Consider the following 21,218-nt stretch of genomic DNA (forward strand, 5'->3'; position numbering starts at 1 on the left):
AAAAAAGTCACCTTATAGAGGACGCACCAATATTTTGTCCTTCATTTTTTGGGGAAAAAGTGTGATTTATATTTGGGGAGTTACAGTCATTGATTTCCCCTGTTAATTCATTCAACATGTTGTTTTATAGCAATATAAAATGGCTAAGCTAGTTTGGACACTTAATAAGTAAAAAAAAAAAAGTTAAAAAGCTTTGTTGGGGTCAACTATCATTGAAGGAAAATATAGGGGTAAATAAATGTCATTTATGACAAATGTCTGAGATAACTGTTCACCTAATGTACAGTATTTGACTTTATTATAACAATTTGACAACAAAAACGAATGAGCCTCTAAATTTAGTGTAAAAAGCCAGCCATCTTGGTTCATCTGGGCTTGATAGCAGTAATTACTGTGAATTTCATCATACTAGTACAAGGATGATAAAGATAATTTAATTCAGTTCAAGTTAATGTTGCCGCATACAGTATGTAACATTCTAATGCCTCTAAATATTTATTCTTTTTATGTTTAGTATACACAGTTGATAAGTACCAAAACAACATAATGTATGCATTTTAATTGATTTGATGAGTATTTACAGCTTTTTATGCATGGAACAGTATTACGCTAAAGATAAATATTGAAATAATATTAAGGTCTTAATGTACGTCTATCATATAACCATAACCTGAAATGTAGAATTGTGGGTTTCCGTATAAACAGCAATAGTTTCATTTCACTGACATCAATGCAACATTTTTATGCCATGTCAAATTTGTTGACATTTATTTCAGACAATTGCAGGGGAAATAAAAAGTAGCTTGGAAAAAAAGGGGGAATTCTGTGGTTCTCAATCACCTTTCTTATGTCAAGATCAGAAAACAGCTAACAATCAAACGGATTTCCTTTAAACCCTTTACTGGGCACAGTGGCTGCTTTCGGATGATAGTCTAAACAGGCAAAACATCTGAAAGCGTCCGTAACATCCATCGTTTAAATTCAAACATAAGGTCCCCTAAATTAGATTAAAAAATAGAAAAACGTGTGTCTAATAAAGGTCGTTTTTGCCTGTTTAGACTATCGGCTGAATGTGGCGTCTGTGCTCAGTAAAGGGTTAATCATAATCAAAAACAGAATGAGAGCAGCTACAGTAAGTTTAGTGCTCAGCTTGCTTACTGTGTTTCTGTTTGGATAGTAACTCCACCAATTTGTTTGCTAAATCAAATAAGGTTTAGCAATTAAAGCAAATGAAGAACAACTAGCTTACCAATAAAAAAAAAAAAAAATGAAAACGAAACAACAAGCCAAGGTAATGCTGATACCTGCTTGAAAACCATTGTATGGGTTGGGCAGTAAAGTACTGTGCCATTGTGGAAACACGGCAAACTAACATGCACACACTCTCATGGACATACACAAACGTGTTAACAAAATACTACATTCCTCACAAAAAGCTAGCAATATTCTGCTTTTGGTAGAGAAATCAGGATGGCACCAAAGCCTTTAACGTAGCAATTTCACTCATAAGCCGAATATCCCAAACATTTTGTGAATAGTGCGGGAAGGGGCAAACAAGCGACAGGTGCTCGTCGCTGTTACTCACTTTGCCCTTTGCCCTGGCAACAGGGGAGGCGAGTAGCAGGGGAGGGGGCGTGGTTTCTTTTGTCTTACGAAGGAGGCCATTCTCCTGACCTCTGACCCCCAGCGCCGCAACCTCCTTGGCTTCGGCACGCTTCCTGGCGCGCAGCGTGTTCCATGATAAAGATTTCCTGTACGGTACATTAACAAGACATGTCAACGGATGGTCATCGAAAAGCCTGGATGTGTAACCAGCTGGTTTGGACTGCGTAGGTGACAACCCTTTAACACAAAAAACAAATTGGAAACTCAGACATGAAATTATCCCGTGCCATTCAGTGTTTGTGGAAAGAATGTTTGATCGATCGTTAAACCACAATTCATTTGAAATTGGGATGTTGCGTAAACTGTCAAACTGTTTCTTTCTGAATTTAACTGAATACACTACAAACACAAGACATTTCATGTTCAACCTCAAACATTAGTTTTCTACTTTATTTTTAAGTAGTGAATATGGTGACCCTCACTGTATTGTCCACGGGTCACATATTTGCTGCATTGCAGCTTTTTAATTCATTTGTTTTTGTTTTTACAGTGTATTAGTGTATTAAAATGCCAGGCAGCACTGTTTACTGGAAAAGCAGCATCTGTAACGAGGACGCCTTTGAGTGTCCCATATTTTACTGTTTTAATATTCGTTTTACTTCATTGCTCTTTGCTCTGTTTCTATGTTATGAATCCTTGTTAAAGTAGCAACTTTTTTAAAGATTAATATTGAATGAAAGAATGACCATAGTATCTATGATGATACAGTATTTGATTGTAAATTTAAGCCTTAAAATAGCTGACTTTCTTTACATTAAATTATTGTTTAAACATTTTGGCTGCAATTGGCAGGCAACCAGTTCAGGGTGTACCCCGCCTACTGCTCAAAAACAGCTGGGATTGGCTCCAGCATGCCCATGACCCTTGTGAAGACAAACAGTTAAGAAAAGGGCATAAAAAAAAATTGCATACATGCATGCAAAAAGTAAAAGCGGAAAAATCTCAGGTGCAAAAACTTTATTTCCTCATGGCCGAACCTGGCCACTATGAAACTACAACCCTGATGCAGAGTGTAGTGGAAAGTAGTGATGGTGAACCATGCAAGCGAAACTTTCAGCCGTCACACGTACAAACACTTCATTAGGATTCAATTACCGTATTTTTCGCACTATAAGGCGCACCCTCATTTAATGACATATTTTAAAACTTTTTCAATCACAATATAGTAATCCTCAAAGTAATAACAATAATAACTCAAATAATAACTCTAAACTCTCAATAGCATAATAACTCAATGTCAATATGACCAACCTTGTTCAACTGTAAACACACAAATGAAATAGGTAAAGCTTACTTTATCAGTTCCCCATCTACGAATCTCAATATTGATCCATGTATAAGGCACACCTGATTATAAGGCGCACCATCGGCTTTTTTAAAAAAATGAGGCTTTTAGGTGTGCCTTATAGTGCGGAAAATACAGTACTATATGGCATCATCACGTGTTCACTAAGATGTAATGAATTCCTCTACAAAACAAACCATATGACGGTGAAAAACTAAATTATGAAAAAAAAAAGTGTCACTTTCTTTTAGTTATTTTAAATAAATAAAGAAAATTAAAATATTGATACTGTATGTTTCATAGGTTTTCAAAACAAGATTTTTCAAAGTAGCTGGATTGAGGTAGTTCCATTTTTTTTGTGATGATTTCAGATGCTTTAGAAAAAAATCCTCTCAGAGGGCACTGTTGAATCTGACACTAGGACGTTAGAAGAGAGCCAATTAGAGTAATTTAGGGAAATGATGTACATTTTGACAGACTGCAGTGGATCTTCTTCAAAATCGCATAAGCTGTAAGGGGAATCCATTATGTTTTGCAGTGCCTTTTATTGTTCAAATGACACACGGTCGAACTGCCAAACCAGCGAACCACTACTCGAACTAGAAGTGGTATGTGTTTTGCTTTGTAGCTTCACTGAGAATTTACAAGAGGTAGGAAATTAAGAAAAATATTTTTACTTTTTCCTACTTTTTTTGTTATGTTTGGCTTCATTTTCAATTTTATCTTTTTCTTTTGTATGTACAAATTACATATTTTTTATATGCTGTATATATGTATACGTAAATCATTTATTAAATATTAATATTATTAATCATTAATTAAAAAGAAAACATTTGTGACCGTTGGCTGGCTATCAATTCTCAATCTACCATGAGTTGAGATGAAATGCAAAATTTATTTTGAGGTGTACAATGGTCAATAGATTTTTTTAAGCTTCAGTTATATAGTAAACTTCAACTTCAAACAGCTTGACACTTTGCTGTGCAAATAAGAACTGACTAAAATTGACTTGACTAAAATAATAAATACATCAAAATAAAATCAAATAAGAGTAAGAAATAAATGAGTGATGTGTATTCATTGATCATTTTTGCACATGAAAATACTTTGTACATGTACCGTATATTAAGAGCACAGCAGATAAAACAAAAGGATCATACAAAACATCAGATACGAATAAATATAAAATATTTGGAAATACAATATACAATATAATTTTATTGACAAAGTCAATTGTAAATAAAATCTGAAAAAATAAAAATCTGAAAAAAAAATTAAATTTGCATTGAAAAATGTGGTGGACATGTGTTTCGAAGTGTAATGAAATGTTTTGACATCGTTGTGAGTAAGCTTCCTTTCCAGAAATAGCGTAGTTCTTATCTGTCACGTGACATCAGCGCTGACTAAATTCTGTCTGGTCGTTCTCCTTGAATGACTGAATTGACAATAATTCCTGACACTGCAGCCAGAAATGAACTTGTACATAAAAAAGGGAGAATGAGAACTTACTGGCCACTCTTTATTGTTGTTTACACGAATGAAACCTGATTATTGTGGAAAAAGAAAGGAACGATGTTAAAAGCATGTACCTTTTCACTCAAACCGCTGGAGATTCCACCAAAAAGTGACAATTAAACTTTTTTGATATGATGACCCTTGGATCTTTAAAGAATTTATATCATTACTGTCTACTTGGTAGACATGATCCCATACCAGCCCATAACACCATCTTTTTATGGCTTACCAGCTTCAGAGCTTCTGGATCTGCATTGAAATGAAAATCAACCGGCTGGCCTTGCACTGCCAGAACTCCAGAAAATGTGGCAGTGTTCAACAGAATGGCATTATATGTGCTTTTTGAAAATAATAACACTTTTTTTGTTTCTTTACTTTGTCTTTTATTAAACCTGCAAATGTGACTGTGTGTGTGTGTGTATACATATCTATCTATCTATCTATCTATCTATCTATCTATCTATATATATCTATACCTATATATCTATATATCTATATATATATATATATATATATATATATATATATATATATATATATATATATATATATATACACACAGTATATAAATGTTCACTAATGTTTCACAGTTTATGGGGACTGGAAAACCAAAGAGCAAAGAGTGAAATCCCCCACCCCACCCAGCCTCAATCTGCCAGACCCCAGACCTTCCCCCAGATGTAATTCTCCACACAGCTCAAGCGCACAGAGCTTGAGCCTTAAGTCATGTAGTACTTTCCAAAATGCCCTGATATAGGACCAAATGTAGACGAGCAGTGGTTTTGTTTGAAGCAAAAGTGCCTTCTTTTGAAGGAGATTATGTATTAGGGTTCTTAGATTGTTTCAAACTTCACGTTATGACAGAGCATGGGAGTGTTACAGTGCATTATGTGCTGCTCTGAAGTGATGGTCCTTTGGAAAAAAAAAGTGACACACTGAGGGCGTGAAAAGTGAAGCATGTAGTAATAAGGGAACACTGGATATACTGAATACACACACACCCCACACACACACACACACACACACATACACACACACACGCACTACCATCAGTGGAGTTGCAAACCGTAGATGTTAGTAAAAACTTAAACTCCTTAAAAAATAAATGAGGGTGATAAGGGTTTGAAAGGTATTTTATAGACTTGTAATGATGGTAACGTTGAATCAATAAGTCAACACATCTTCATGACTCGTATCCAAATATAAAGAAATGGCAGGCTTGTCATGTTTGCTGCATTTTCACTCCTGTAGTTTATTTACAAATTGTTAAAAACTACCAATTGTGACGCAGAAGAAAACAAACTTCTCTTGTCACATTCATTTATTTTGCTACCACATACTCACATCCCCCAAAATGATTTATTTTACATATATTAAAAAAACATTTAAAATTATTCTTCTTAGAGACTAACAGTACACTACTGTCGTGGCCATTTTGACGAAAAACATATTGCACAGCTTGACTTCATATTTTTTCTTAAATAGTGCAAAAAAAGATTTTCCGTTGTCTTTTTTCTTTTTTATAAACAGGAATGCTCGAGAGCCTCAGTCGAGACATATTTGTACAGTGAACTACCAACATAATAATCAACAAAAACCAACATGGAGGAGGATAAGGGATCCAACGTTGTCAATGAAATAAAAATAATAATTAATAATCATAACAAGGCAACAAGAGGGCCTAACACAAAAACGCTTAAAGATTGCCACAAACAACATAAATCTCCATTGGGGAGGTAGCAGTCCTTATTTTTACACACAAAAAAAAAAGGGGGGGGGGGGGGGGGGGATAATCAAACAGGCGAAAACAAGCAACAATACTGCCCAAAACAAATCAAACGAAAACCAATTAAAAAAACAGGGTGTTAGGAACTGAAATAAGTCCGGTTTTTAAGCTCCACTTTCCAGATCAGCTACGAGATTCTATCCATTCTAACTCTAGAGTTTGTTGGCAGCCAGTGACTCAAAAAGTGTCACTGTGGGAAACATGAGGCCAGTGTGGAGATTTGAAAAACGGAGGCCATCCGATTCCATCCAAGTGCTGTGGTAAACAAGTGCTGTGGTGGTGGGGGATGGGGGGCCGGGACTTACTTGATGTTGTTGGCGTCAGCCACGGCCGCAGGGAAGGACGTGGCGGAAGAGGAGTCTTTTAAAGGCTTGTGGGCCGGGCCCAGGACGTGCCCGGGTACCCAGCCCTCGGCGGCGGGTGACTGGCTGTCGGCCGGCCGATAAACGAGGTACATGTTCTGCTGATTGGTCGCCAGGACCTGCACCATCTCGCCCTGACTCACGCATATCTCGTTCTCTTTGAGCGCCGAGTAGTCCTGGGTGACACGCATTGAGGACGAGGCGCCATTGCAGCAACCGCCGTCCCTCTCCTGAGGAAGATGGGGATGGTGACAAGGATAGGGAGTGTGTGGAGAAAAAGAGGAGAAAAAGGTTATAGGGCTTGTCTACGAGGGTTGGGTGATGATGCAGGCGGCTAAGATGCCGTTTTGGATGACATCCTGAGAAGGGTTAGGGTGAAGGTTGGGATTAAGGAAGATGAGGAGGAGGAACAATAGCGAAAACTGTCAGCCACCGTTTACACTGCCGATCTAACGACACTCCTGTATCCATGTACCATGTGCGGCACGAACCGTGGCGCTTAATCCGTATGGATCAAAGATTGAAAAATGATCTGTTGTACCACCAACAACCCATACCCCAAATTTGAGGTTCCATTGTCATTGTATACCAAATCATTTATTCCCAGAGAAAGTAATTGAAAGAGCACTTCAGCCTCCTCAAAACACCAAAATATTTTCAACTTCCTGGCTGATCACAAAGTTCAGATGACGTCGGCAGCCCTTTTGACGTTTGGAAATAATGGCAGAAGGGTTGTGATGTGTTGCCATCCCGCAAACTCAAGCAGCAAGTGAACTCAATCACAGACTGGATTTGATCCCGAAGTTCTTTCATTGGGGCAGTTGCCAGAGCACCTCCAAAAAATTGAAATTGAATTGGAATAAAAATGAAAGTCCATGCTTAGAATTAAGGCTGATAGACATTTATTTTTTTGCCTTGACGAGGGCAGTTGTCACACCTAGATGTTGAACTGTGCCTTGTGTCCCCCCATGTCTTCATTACCCCTCCTTTTCCTATGCTTGAGAACAGTGGTTCTCAAAGTGGGGTCCACGGACCCCCAGGGGTCTGTGGCCTGAGTGCAGGGGGTCCGTGAAATAGTTTGGTTTATTCAGGAAAAAATATTTACAATTGTGTGAATTTCATGTAATTTTGTATTAAATTGTGAAAATATTCATTACTCTTTTTGATTCGACCAGTTTAACTCATTCAATGCCAGGGATTTATTCTCATGTTATTTTAAGAGACTAGACATTCAATCCCAGGTACTTAAGTATTGATTTAACACTAAAGTATCTGGAAATTAAGGTCCTTAATGTACTTAAGTGTTGATTATCTGGACTCATAAAAAAAGAAAAAAAAAGGAGTGAAACTACCTCCCTGGCGAGTTAATACATTTTTTAAAGTGAATGAATTTTGAAATTTGTCAAAATGTGTTTTGTGTCTACAATTGCTTGCTAATGAGGCAATAAAGCCAGCATACTATTTTATAATGGTGGCTTTGACTAAATATTTGGAAATTGTTATAAGGAGGTGTGCAGTTTGCAATTTTTATTTGCTCAACTACAGTATAGCTGAAAAGTAAAAAATATACTTGTTGTCAAATTGAATCTTTTGGTCAATAAAAAGTGCACTCATTACATTTTTTGATTTAATAATTAATAATATTAAATTGTAAGGCTTTTTTTTGTTTATTTTATTTCCGCAAATATTTGCAATGGAGGTCCTTGGAAAATTTGCTTTCTGAAAAGTTGCTTTCCAAAAAGTTTGAGAACCCCTGCTTTTGAACATTGCTAGCCCACAGATCTGTTTTCCCGTCAAGAAAATATGATCGGGTATATAGGGTTAGGGTCAGTGTAACGTGCCCCTAAGTTCCACATAAGCTAAAATTCGAGTTGCTGTATGTCGTCTGAATAATCATTATGAAAAGTGTTGTTTAATGAATGAATCAACACGACTCACCCTGGAGTCGAAGCACGACGTACTGCCGTTGGACGTCGAGGTGGTCAACTGGCTCCTGCCTCTGTCACTCTCCTTTTCGCCGAGGCCCACCGCCGATGAGGGCCGACTGTGAGAGGGCGTCGTTGAGCGAGTGCTAGCAGTTGAACGGTTTCTGGTCAGGGATGAGCTGCCGACACGCTTCTGCTGGTACTCAATGGGAGACACGAGTGCTGTGTTGGAGGACACAAAACAGAAGCAACGACAAATGACCCCTGAATTCAAAAGTTCACGGATAATCTGAATGTGAGCGTTGTAGTCTCACCAGACAGGAAGTTGCTTTGAGCATCCAGTAGGCCCTGGATTTGTTCACACCAGACCTGCTTGACCTCAGCATTGACCGCCTGTAGAGTCAAATGCTCTGACGAGCCACGGGACGACAAGATGAACTTACATGGATCGTTGTCCACGCTCTCCTCCAGATCCAAGTAGGACACCTGAAGAGAAGACAATCATTATTATTAGAAACTCTGTCATACATTTGATGCTGAAAGAAAGTGGACGAGCCAAAATTGCTATTATGGCCCTGTATTTTGGCAATTATTACACAATTGTTGATAATGATAAGTACGGTGCACGTGTAGAACAAAAATATAGTTTTGACATTTATTTAATACTGTTTTTGTTTCATAGGTGCAAATTATCTCCTGCGCTGTAGCAGCCATGCCTAAACTCTTTCAAAGTGTTTTCCTTTTTTGTTTTCTTTTTAATTAGGCATAGTAAAGGCAATCCTTATTGACAGAGTGAATGGAGATGACCCACAGAAATTTACTTTTTGGATAACAGAAATAAACACACAATTTCTATGTGTTTAAACAGTTCAGACACTCACAAATTTAAATACATCTCCACAGATAACACCATTTATTTTGCATACTGCTATTACAGTACTGTACTGTAAATGTAAACACCAAATTGTTCCCTCATGCAGCATCTTCGCTGAGAGATCCCTCTGCTTTAACCCTAACACATGTCCACAGGTAAGCGTGCGAGACAGAAATCACTGATGCGTAACGTTGGGAGGGCGACGTGATGCCAGGGGGGGCATGGATGATCCCAGAAAAAAAGGCTTTGTTTTTGTCATGTGGAATGTAATTGCAATAAAGTAATAATTTTCATCATTTTCTTTTAGTTCCAGGCACTTTGGTGCACTTGCTTTTTTTTCCCGTTTTAGACTAAGTTGTAACCCATATAAACGCTATAAAAATAATTAACAGTTGTTGAAAGTTGATTTATATATGCATTTTTCTGTTGTTAATGATTAAAAAGGATATATGTGTAGGTATACTTAAACAATTTTCATCAATAATAATCTTATTTATAGAGTGCATCGACTGGGGGGTGGGGGGGGCGCAAAAAGTATGTATACTTAAACAATTTTCATCAATAGTAATCTTATTTATAGTCAGTGCATCGACTGTGGGGGGGCGCAAAAAGTTTTCTCTTTTCTGGGGGGGGGCTGGCAAAATATAGTTGAGAAACACTGCTCTACAGTGACAGAGAATTTACCTCTGACTTGGTCTAATTAAACCGGGTCCCGAAGGAACCGCGCAAAACATAACTGATGGACTTATGAAACTCTTATTATAATTTGAGTTTGCATGTTCTCCCCAAGCCTGCATGGGTTCTCTCTCTTCCTCTCACGTTCCATAAACACACGAGAGGTGAATTGCCCTTAGGTGTGGTTTTGAGAGTGAATGGTTGTTTGCCTCGGTGTGCTGTGCAATTGGCTGGCAACCAGTTCAGGGTGTCTGCATGCTTACTGCCTGTAGAAAGCTGGGATAGGCAACAGCAAGCCAGCGACCCGAGTTAGGAAAAGCAGCTATAGAAAAAGGATGGATGCACTGTATATAAACACTGTACACATAAATCTTGTTTATTTGTATTCAATCCTACATGCCACAGCATATTACTATTTGTATGTCTTCAACATGCCCTCTTAAATATATATTTTGTCCTGCCTCTTCTCGATACAGTTGCCGTTGTTTTGGCGTAAACACAAGTGTTGAGTACCTTGATGCTCTTTTTGAACTGGTATCCAGGGTTGGAAGAGCCTTTCCTGAGCAGTTCACTAAAGATGACAATCTGCTCGAATAGGAAAACCCGCCGTTCTTTTGAGCGCGACAAGACGCCGGCATCTTGCTCAGTCACCAAGAAAGTCTCCTGCTGCAGCAGCTTGCCCTGATTGGTCAGCTTGCCCTGGACAGACACAACACTTGGTCAAGACTTCCTGTTGACCTCTTGCTCGTTATCTGTAGGATTTTTATCCCAAAAAATGGCACACAACGTCCACGTGGCCAAACAGGACCAGTAATTTGACAAACCATGTAGAGTGCTGCCACAGTTACGCGAAGTTAGCGAAAAGAAAACACGTAGAGGATCGCGCTCTCTCGCTGAGGGATGACACTTCTACCACAAGAAGTTAGAGGAGACTCGTGGCGAATTATATGCTGCCACTTCCCACAGTGGATTTACCAGTGTTTGGATGTCGCAACTAGCAATATTAATCTGTAAATAGTTCTGGTCAATATGTATCAAGGTGAAGCATACAAAACTCATGCTAACAAGTACGTCAAACACCTTAACAATGATGTAGGTTAGCTGCTCACGTTGGCCCCACCGAAAGCATCTATTTTTGAAACGTGTCCCTAACCTAGCCAACTGAACCTGAATTTGAATATTAACATAGAAATTGTGGAATGCGCTAACTGTTTCTGACTAAAGCATAAACAAACTTGCCCAACGCTGGTTATAAGAATATACTATAAGATTTTTTCAAGGACAAACAAAAGGAACAAACCTCATATCCCTGTAGCCGACCTAAGTTCATCATGTCGTTACACAATTTGGGAACCTGAAACATCAGATCCACTGCTTGCTATGAAAGAGAGACACAGTAATTGAGCATCATCAAGAGGTGCTCTTTTGGACACAGCGATAATTGCAATCATGCAAAGATATCTTTCTCCAAATGCAAGTTCAAATTGATTTTACCTCTATTTGTTCACAGTCCATTCCTGCCTTGGAGCTGAACTTCAGAAAATCCTATGATGAAAAATGGTATGACATACATCTCCAATGATAACAAATACAGATCAGATAACAAACCTTCAGTAGCAGCTGGTATTTGGTGATTCTTTGGATTGGTTTGATAAGATAGTCGCTGATGGTCAACCGGGACTGAATATCCTGCTGGACTCCCTACATGGGAAAGCAAACAGGACCTCAAAGTCAAGTCAACTCCAAGCAGTGAAATAACTGGTTAGAAGACCATAATGTATTAAGTTACAGTTAATGTGAGCATACTGAATAGAATGAGGTAAATAAAGCAGGAAAACGGTTTAAATGAATGTTAGAGGTGCAAAATCATATACCTCTAAACAATATTGCAGACTGTATGCTTTTAATACATGTAAAAAATTGTAGAAAAATTGGAATGGCAGAAAAAAACTTTGTTTTTTCTAACAAATTTGTGTTTTTGTTTTTTTTACCATTGTAAAGTCGGAGGTATGTAGGAATAGTTTTTAATATTATGTCTTGTAAACCAGAATATAAAACGCAACTCACGTCAAAATAATTATCATATTCTGCAACAATGAACTCCGACTTGGGTTTGTTCTGACAGTAGATCACGTACATGTGCAGTCGTCTCTCCTGGGAAACAATAACAGAAAAGTTTAGCAGGTGAACACTCATGGAGAACAACAGGCTCCTCATCATGGTCACTCACATGTTTGATGAAGAGCTCGGGGAGGTGTTCCTCATCATCCAGACATTTCTCTAGCTCTACCACAAAGAAGCTGCCAGAACAGAACAACATTGTTTTTTAGTAGTAAAAACTAAAATTGCTAAATTCTGAAATTTTCAATGACCTACTCTTTGTGCCAGTCAAAGATCTGGTGAATGTTGCCAAAGACGATTTTCTCTTTTCCTTTCATGTCATCAGGAACACCTTTTTCCTCTATTCTCTTCATGAAGCCCTGCAATGTGGTTGACATCACAGATCATGCTGTCTCTTTGACATGTACAGTATAGTGATTAATAATCCCAAGAAGGAAGATATACAATCTTTTTAATCAGTGCCCCTTGAAGGCCATTTCGGACGATTCACTTCCTAATCAGATGCATGATGAACATGCTGTTTAAGGTGTGGACAAAATGTGCAAAATACACACGCTTAATTCATTCTATTTTGCACCATATCAACTGTCATAATTCAACACCTCTGTCGTTCCTCAATTCAACCCACGTGACGTAACTGATGTTTTGTAATCTATCTATCTATCTATCTATCTATCTATCTATCTATCTATCTATCTATCTATCTATCTATCTATCTATCTATCTATCTATCTATCTATCTATCTATCTATCTATCTATCTATCTATCTATCTATCACTGCATATGTAAAAGATTTATTGTATTATCAAAACCAGCAACGAATTATCTATTTTTCATTGCATGTATAAAAGATGTATTATTCAAACCAACAAATTATCTATTTTTCACTGCATGTATAAAAGATTTATTATCCAAACCAGCAACAAAGCATTTGAGGCAAACCAAAACAACCACTACCATTTTCCATCCCCAAAGAGCTGTCCCCGCTTGTGTCACCTCTCACTGTTGGTAATGGTGTCTTACCTCACCTACTTAAACCTTACACATTTCTGAGAAATATTTAAACTAGGGTAAACTTTTTATTTACTTACATTGGTTTTTGATGCTTCAAGTCAATTGGGCCAATGCACAACATAAATGATGACACAAAATCCTTAATGGATATATTTGTGGGACAAATCTCCATTCAATTTAGTTTGATATTCAATATAGGCGGTTTGAATTATGATTATTATTTTTTGGCACACAATGTTGTGTAACTTCTTTCCCCACAACATTTTTTTTTTAATTTTGGACAGATGTCCCCAGGGAGTTTGTGTGAATGCTCAGACGCATTGAAAATTAGAGGTTACATTGGTGTGTAAGAGATCAAGTAGATTAAAACGTGACTAACTCACCTCAACCACAATACCCAAGTCTTTGACATAGTCCTTCTCTGTCTGTACCAACTCTTTAAGAACGTACCTAGGAGGAAATGCAAACGTCACCTAACATTTGGAAGTATATCAAGAGCATGTGTGACATCGAGAGGACTGATGGTGAACTTACATGCGCTGCTTCATGGCTTTGGCTCTCTCTTCCAGTTCCAGTGGGGAGAGCGAGGAGAAGACCGGGCGTGCTCCTGGTTCTAAGGTCTGTTGCACATTGGGAAATTTGATTCAAGATTTTTTTTGTGTAAATTAAAACATTTTATTATGGATATTGTATCTAAAGTGCGTTTGGCTGCATGAAGAAAATACATTTTGATGGCATTTTAATGGTTCAACACATGCGCTGCATGTTTTAATGGTGGGAAACTACAATTTCAATCATGATCATCTTTTCATCTTCAGGTTTCTCATTCCATACAAAGGAGCATTAAAGTGGACATTTGTGATAGTTGCCTCACAATGTGGCAAGACGTATTGGTCCGTGACATGTCATCAATAGTATATAAGTGACAACAATGATCAAAACATTAGTATTTTTACAATTACTGTACATATCAGAATATGTGATTATGTAGAAGGCATTTCAAGACATTTACCTTTTTTTCCCACAAAAAATGTATTCTCTTTGTGGTGTAAGCAAAACAGCAAACTCCATTGTGACACATCATACTTGAGTGGACGTATACTTTTTCATGATGTTGGTATGGCTGTTCATCCGTTTGGTTTCTATTCAGTCATGCTAAATGTTATTTGTTTTCTCGACTTTGACTGGTCGCTTTTTCAATTTATGCAACTTGTTCCTGAGATGACAACTTCAAAGGGATGTACCAGCTAGCATGTCACGATTAAATACCTGAGCAACCTGGCGCATCATTTCCTAATTTTGTTTTTTCATATACTTCGATTACAATTTGAAGACCTTAAGGAGTTTGATTTTATATAGATTCAAAATTTGACATATCTGAGAAACATTAACATATTTTGATCAATAAATCAAAACAAATATCCCTGGCATATGCCTGGTGTAATCAAAACAAGTCACACACACAAACACACACAATATCATATAGTTGCTACCTCTATCAAGGAGGAAATTAATTTAATTGTTAGCAGAATGATGCACAAATATGAAAAATATCAGACATGGAGGATGAAGAACCCATTTAACTTTAACCATTTAACATTTAACTAACCCATTTAACCTTTTAACTTAAATAGGATCAAGATGATGAACTTTGGTGAAGAAGGCGAGTTTTATCATTATTGTTTTGCCTTAAAGGCAATTTGTGTTCTTTATTGCTGCTGTTTGGTTGACTTACATCATTTCAATATTTAGGAATGTCAGTCAACATAACTTCAATTGTGGATATACAGGAGATGGATGAAATTTGGTGTATAGCTTTGCTGTGACGCAAGACCAAACATATTGATTGAGTTGATTATCCGGGCAACAAAAAATACTTTGGAAGAGTGTTTAGCACGTCCGTCTCACAGTTCACAGTCCTGAGTAAAGGAGCGGCTATTGAAAATGGATGGATTGATGGATGCAATTTTGTAGCATCTGTAAATGCCATGAATACATGAATTATCCTTAGTTAATGAGTTGACTACAGATCCAGACTAGTTATATATGAACTATCACTATGTTATCGGAGCTGCACACTCTACCAAGCCATTCTTTGTTTTTGAACAGAGCAGGGGAGGTTTACCAGTGTTAGCCAGTAGAGAGCAGCATTATAACATGAGAGTTCATACTGAGAAACGTGCAAGGCAAAAAAATACATCCAACCAGACAGACAGCCCTCTACCCACTCGCACACACATGGGCAGTCACAATCCATTATTTTACTGACTGACTAATACCAACATCATTGGATCATATGGAAATTGTATCATATCGCATCAGCAACAATTAAGATTTGGTGATGAAATATCAGGTGTGTGGGAGAAATGGCATAAAAGGGATTAAGGAGAAATTACTGTTTGGGAAACAAGAAGAGATAGGGTTGAAAATCTGGAGTCTCTTGCGGAAACTTGGAATTGACAAGTGTCTACTCGTAGATTCAACATTGATCATAGTTCGCAGCTTGTACCAGCCTTCAAGACATGTTTATAAAAGATAGAAAATAAATACCGGTAAATTGAATGTAATTTTTGTTGGAAATGTTTAGTGCAATGTTTTAACATGGAACCAAAATCTATAAACACTACAAGCAATAATACAAAGAAAATATCTATAAATATCAAAAGAAATACTTGTAAACATATTTCAATCTTCTTGGGCACCAAACTTTCTTTTTTTTTTTAAATATAGAAAGTACTGAAATCAGATGAATGCAATAAAGAACACACTGTGATGAAGAGAAATAAAACAAAAACAATGTTATTTTTGTTTTCAATTAACTTTTGTTAAAAACGCGGTTTTCCTTCACTTGTATGCATAATTTAAAAGGAATACATTGTATGAATGTGCTATGCAACTGGAACAGGAAAACACTTCCTAAAAATTAGGGGGAATATATTTTTTTAACATTACAATTTTTTATATTGTGACAAAATAGGTTATTTGTTTTACTGTTATAGTATGTGTTGATGGCTTGAGGCAAATTATGTTTACGTTCTGTCATTGTATGTTCAGACTTCCCAATTTATAAAGGCACCACTGTGCTTCTTTCAAGTAAGACCCTGGGAATATCGAGAAACTGTACAAAAACTGTGTTTTGGTTGTTTATAAATGTGAGTTCACTTATTGTCTCCACAATCCATAGCAAAAGTATTTTAGGTATTCCAAAGGACATTGTGTTACATCAAACACACACGATAACCTGTGTGTGCTATTGCTAGCTAGCGTCTATATACAACTGTACCGATGTCAGAAATGAAATAAAGCAACAGAAACAACGTGCTTCCTTTTAAATGCTTGTTTATCAGCGCCGTACAGGCATAAAACGGAGGTTTGCATTTTATGATGTATTTTTGGTGAACTACGCCCCAGCTAACTTGTGTTAGCTTAGCTACGATAATAGTTTACCCACAATGCTTTTGTTTAGAGCAAAGGTGTCATATTCCAGTTTTTGATGGCTAGTATCTTGCATGTTTTCTAGGTTTCTCTCCCCAAAACATGTGAGTCTAATGATTAGCTCATCAGCAAGTTATGCAAGATCTTGAAAATAATCCTAATCATTTAAATCAGGTGTGTTTGAGTGAGAAAGGCCAAAAGCATGCAGCCAACAAACAAAGAGCCAAAATATAAACACGTAAATGAACGATTAGTTGACTTAGTATTGACTGTCGAAGATTTTGATCGACTTCATCGGACTTGTTGACTAATCATAGCAGCCTTAACACACACATTAACAAACACAATCTTACGCCAACACACAAACACACAAACCCCCCCCCCACACACACACTCACCATCTTGGTTTTAACCAGTTTTTCTATGGCGCTAACCAGCTCAGCAGCGCATGGCACCTCAGAGGACGACTGCAGAGACGTTAGCAAGGATGACGACTGAGAGAGGAAGCCGATGAGATGGGGCAGAAAAACAACATCATGTTAGGAAGGACGGGATAGTTAATGCAGGAAAACGTTCGGAAAAGGGAAAAAGACAGTAAAGTGAAACCTCACGGGGAAGAAAGGGTGAGTAGTGTGGGGGGTAATGCCACCTGAATTAATTGAAGTAATTGGCTGGAAGTTAAACAACAAACAGCAACTGACAATATACTCTTACAAAAACTAAGAAAAAACGTACATAAATCGGAGCGCAAAATTATTTTTGATCAGAACGCAAGAAAAAAAAACAATGCTGCTGGTAGAGTGCGGTTGTGTTATCTGAAATAAGCATCTGATGTGATCAGGTCAATTTATTATGCAGAATATATTCTAGACCCATCCGAACCAATACATTAACATACTGTATGTGATATGGAAAGACAATATATATTTTTTAACTACATAGCCTGACTTTTCCTTCATACTTCAAACAAAATAACGTATTAAAACACTTAATAAAGCAGATTGTATAAGATGTCATTAGCACCTGCGCTCACTTTTGTGCTTGCACTGGTCTTCAAATAAGAGGTTAGATGTGCTTGCTTTGAGCTGTTTAGTTGTTAATCTGAGCTGAATTCAATTGCAAAACTGACACTGACCAAAAGAGAATTAAACACCAAAATGATCACTCAATCCAGAAAATGTCATCTTGTAAAAAACGTGTAGGTTAATGCTAAGCACGTAATGCAAAACACTGTGGGCAGGCCAATGGAAATGTTATGCCAACTAAAAATTGCAATGACAAGTGGCAGCCATCATTGTGGAATTTACAAAAAAATATATAACAGAATGAGCACCTCAAATGCTTATAATATACTCTGTAGCAAATACATTCACAAAAAACATAACAATTGATTCCTTTAATACATGACCTATTCTGTTTTTTTCTTCATTAATAATCTGCTATCTACGCTTCTGTTTTTTTCTTCATTAATAATCTGCTATCTACGCTAGTCAAGGTGAGTTTTTTGATGTGATGAGTTTCAAACATTCAGCTAATTATGACACTTTGAGGTCTTAGAATTTTTTTCCTGCCCCCAAAATTTGTTGAATATTTGTAACTGAAACCTATTAGAGCACAGGTTAGTGAAGTCTGACTGGTTTCCTCCAAATTGAAGACGTTGTTGAAGCAGATTTTCAAGACAACACAAAACAAAAACCTTCCCCTCAAATGCATTTTTTCCCCCACATAAAAAGCTCAATTTGCTACATCTGAGGTTCAAAATAAGTCATGAGGTGTACTAAGATAGAAACCCACAAACAATCACTCAAATTCACTTTTGATCTCAGCAACCTGTCAGCATTTACACATTTACAAGTTGAATTTTTAGGAATAATGTTTTACTTTTTCTTTTATATGAGTCACCTTGTCGTCTTGTGTTGAGGGGTCCTTAATGATCTCCATGGGCGGAGGCAGGGGTGTGTGCACCTCTTCATCCTGTTCCTCCTCGCCGCCACTCTGCATGCCGGATGGCGTTTTGGAGAGAAGGTTACCATCCTTGCTAAGTATGTGCTGAGGTAGGAAAATAGGATGCATTAGTGTAATATTATCAAATTAACACATTCACTGTTATTGACAGCAATGGAAAACCCATTTTAACTGGGTCATTGGTGAATTAGTTCAATAATTCAAGATTCAAAAGTTTTATTGTCATATCTATAAACGATGAAAAACCATGACAGAGTAATCTTTATAATTGGCTACCTCATCGATGATGTCATCCTGCGGGTTAAATTCAGGCTGTCCCTTACTGCTTTCATCTCTCACACCACCAGGACCTGTCAATCAACCAGTACGCAAATGACTCAATGTTTTTTCTTTTTCTTTTAATTGAATTGAACAAACATGCCTTTGTGTGTGTGTTTGTTCTTTAATGAGGACAGCTCAGTGGTGTGTTAAGGGTATGCAGTCAGGAGATAACAATAGTGCCTTTGTGTGTCTGTCTTTGTTAGCAAAGTAGAAGCTAATGGCCATCCAAAACACCTCGGCTAGTCTGAAACGGTCATATAGCGTGGCAAACACATTTGTATTTGTCAGCTGACTCGACATGTGAGAGTTGCATGAGAAAACAGTTGTGCCTTCATTGCTTTTAGATTACATTTTCAAGCGTTAATAGCTTGAATTTCTTGCTGTGTGTGAGTGTAAATGATTCTTCGTCTGCACGCTATTACTGTGCCGTTTGATGACACAGTGAATTAGTGGAAGTCAACCCCCCCCCCCCCCAAAAAAAAAAAAAAAAAAATATATATATATATATATATATATATATATATATATATATATATATATATATATATATATATATATATATGTATACACACACTGCTTGTCCCAGCCAATCAGATATGTTGTTATAGTATTATCTAGGTTGACCAATGGGAAGTGCTGGGCTTCAAAGCTTGAAAATAAATATAATTTAATTAAAATGTACAAAAGATGCAAAAGAGCAGACTCATAAACACACAGTAATGTGAGAAATGTGGGTAATGTGAGAAACCTGTCGTGATGTGGCACCATTGATAGCTATCTCAAGCAACGGTGCAGGTTTCAATGAGTCTTGCCATGCAAGATTCCTTGTGACAAAGATCATGATTTGCCAGTTTGAAAACCAACAGTATAGGTATGTTTAGTTTTGTGCCCCCCCTCCATTCATCTTCTTTAAACATTTAATATGGGTAGACTGGATAGATATGCAGACATCAACTGTGAGAGTAGTTCCTAGTTATGAACTTATTTATGTGTTGTTAAAAATGCTAATTATGTAATATATGTAATGTCCATGAAGTGTGGTTTTGAATAATAATAAAATGAGAAGATGTTTAGTTTTTTATCCAAATAGGTAAACAGTAGCAAATATGCTCAAAAACATACAATATCAGACAGGAGGACAGTAAGACAGTCCAAAAAATTTGCATGCTTAGATGTATTGGACATTCCAAATTGTCCTTTGATGTACTTTGGTGGCATCAGTGAGCAGGCGACCCTAGTGAGGAGAAGCAGCAAAATAAAATGGATGGATGGATGGATGGATGGATGGATGGATGGATGGATGCATGGTATGTAGGTTTTCTAAATTACAATAAATAAATAATAAAAAACAAATGTCACTTTGATTAGCATGCAGACAATTTCATGCAGCGATGGGTGGTTGCACTTCATTTTAGACACATTTTAAACCCCCCCACCACCGCCACCAAAAAGAAAAAATCCCCAAATTCTTAAAAAAAAAAAAAAAATGCTTTGGAAGAATCATTATACATATGTTTCCCACGGGAAATGTAAAGAAACTTTTATAGAAATATCAAAAAATAACCAAAAATTAAGTGAAGTTGCACAGTTTCGATGAACAATACTCGCATATATGTGTGCAATTAGCATGTGTGGGGAAAAAGAAGGTTTTTAATTTTCACTCTTAACCTCTGATGAAACTTATGCTTTTTTTACCCCTTGCTGTCTATGGTCTATTACACAAGAAAGTGAAGAATTCCACTTTGTTACTACCCATTAACACTGGCACTTCCCTGGTTGCTGTTTAAATCACACTCATACTCTCCCACAAATTGAAGAAGAAATTGAACATTTGATTTACATAGGTGTGTTGTTTAAGTAGATTTGCATATATATACAAGACCAATAAAATGTTTGGAAACATCCGCTTATTAAGTGTTTTTTTTTAATTTTTTAAAGTTTCCTCCATGTAGATTACTTGTCATCAACATTATGAAGAAATATCAATGAAAACATTGTGAATCAAAACAAAATATTTCAAAACTTGTGGTTCTGTCTGACCGCTTCTTATATTGAACCAAAATTAGAAAAAATGCAAAAAATGTAATTTAAAAATCGAAGGTTTTTTTTTTAAATCAAAGAACATTTCAATTCGTTTCATGCACCTTAGAGAAAAAATGTAATTTGTTATACATAGGGAAAAAAAAGTTTTTATTTTATCACAGTTTTTTTTAATTTACTTTGAAAAAACATTCACAGTTGACCCCTGCTATTTGCAAGGAATTTGGAATAACA

The 21,218-nt window shown here is 36.9% G+C and overlaps 1 protein-coding gene across 1 annotated transcript in view; it reads right to left on the bottom strand.

The window, feature by feature from the left end:
• Window positions 1-21,218, bottom strand: part of LOC148424129 (kalirin-like) — a 155,631-nt gene that overhangs the window by 14,074 nt on the left and 120,339 nt on the right. Inside the window, exons 42-57 of the mRNA XM_088415368.1 lie at window positions 18,900-18,973; window positions 18,561-18,707; window positions 17,057-17,152; window positions 13,758-13,843; window positions 13,607-13,673; window positions 12,464-12,567; window positions 12,318-12,387; window positions 12,155-12,241; window positions 11,696-11,788; window positions 11,582-11,632; window positions 11,388-11,465; window positions 10,601-10,786; window positions 8,853-9,024; window positions 8,552-8,760; window positions 6,557-6,843; window positions 1,586-1,751 (exon numbers count right to left, since the gene is read on the bottom strand). Coding sequence (XP_088271494.1) covers window positions 1,586-1,751; window positions 6,557-6,843; window positions 8,552-8,760; window positions 8,853-9,024; window positions 10,601-10,786; window positions 11,388-11,465; window positions 11,582-11,632; window positions 11,696-11,788; window positions 12,155-12,241; window positions 12,318-12,387; window positions 12,464-12,567; window positions 13,607-13,673; window positions 13,758-13,843; window positions 17,057-17,152; window positions 18,561-18,707; window positions 18,900-18,973 — 1,973 coding nt within the window. The remainder of the gene's footprint in view (window positions 1-1,585; window positions 1,752-6,556; window positions 6,844-8,551; window positions 8,761-8,852; window positions 9,025-10,600; window positions 10,787-11,387; window positions 11,466-11,581; window positions 11,633-11,695; window positions 11,789-12,154; window positions 12,242-12,317; window positions 12,388-12,463; window positions 12,568-13,606; window positions 13,674-13,757; window positions 13,844-17,056; window positions 17,153-18,560; window positions 18,708-18,899; window positions 18,974-21,218) is intronic.

Source organism: Hippichthys cyanospilos, chromosome 5, assembly GCF_059441005.1.
Source record: "Hippichthys cyanospilos isolate Australia breed blue-spotted pipefish chromosome 5, RoL_Hcya_1.0, whole genome shotgun sequence".
Taxonomy (NCBI): domain Eukaryota; kingdom Metazoa; phylum Chordata; class Actinopteri; order Syngnathiformes; family Syngnathidae; genus Hippichthys; species Hippichthys cyanospilos.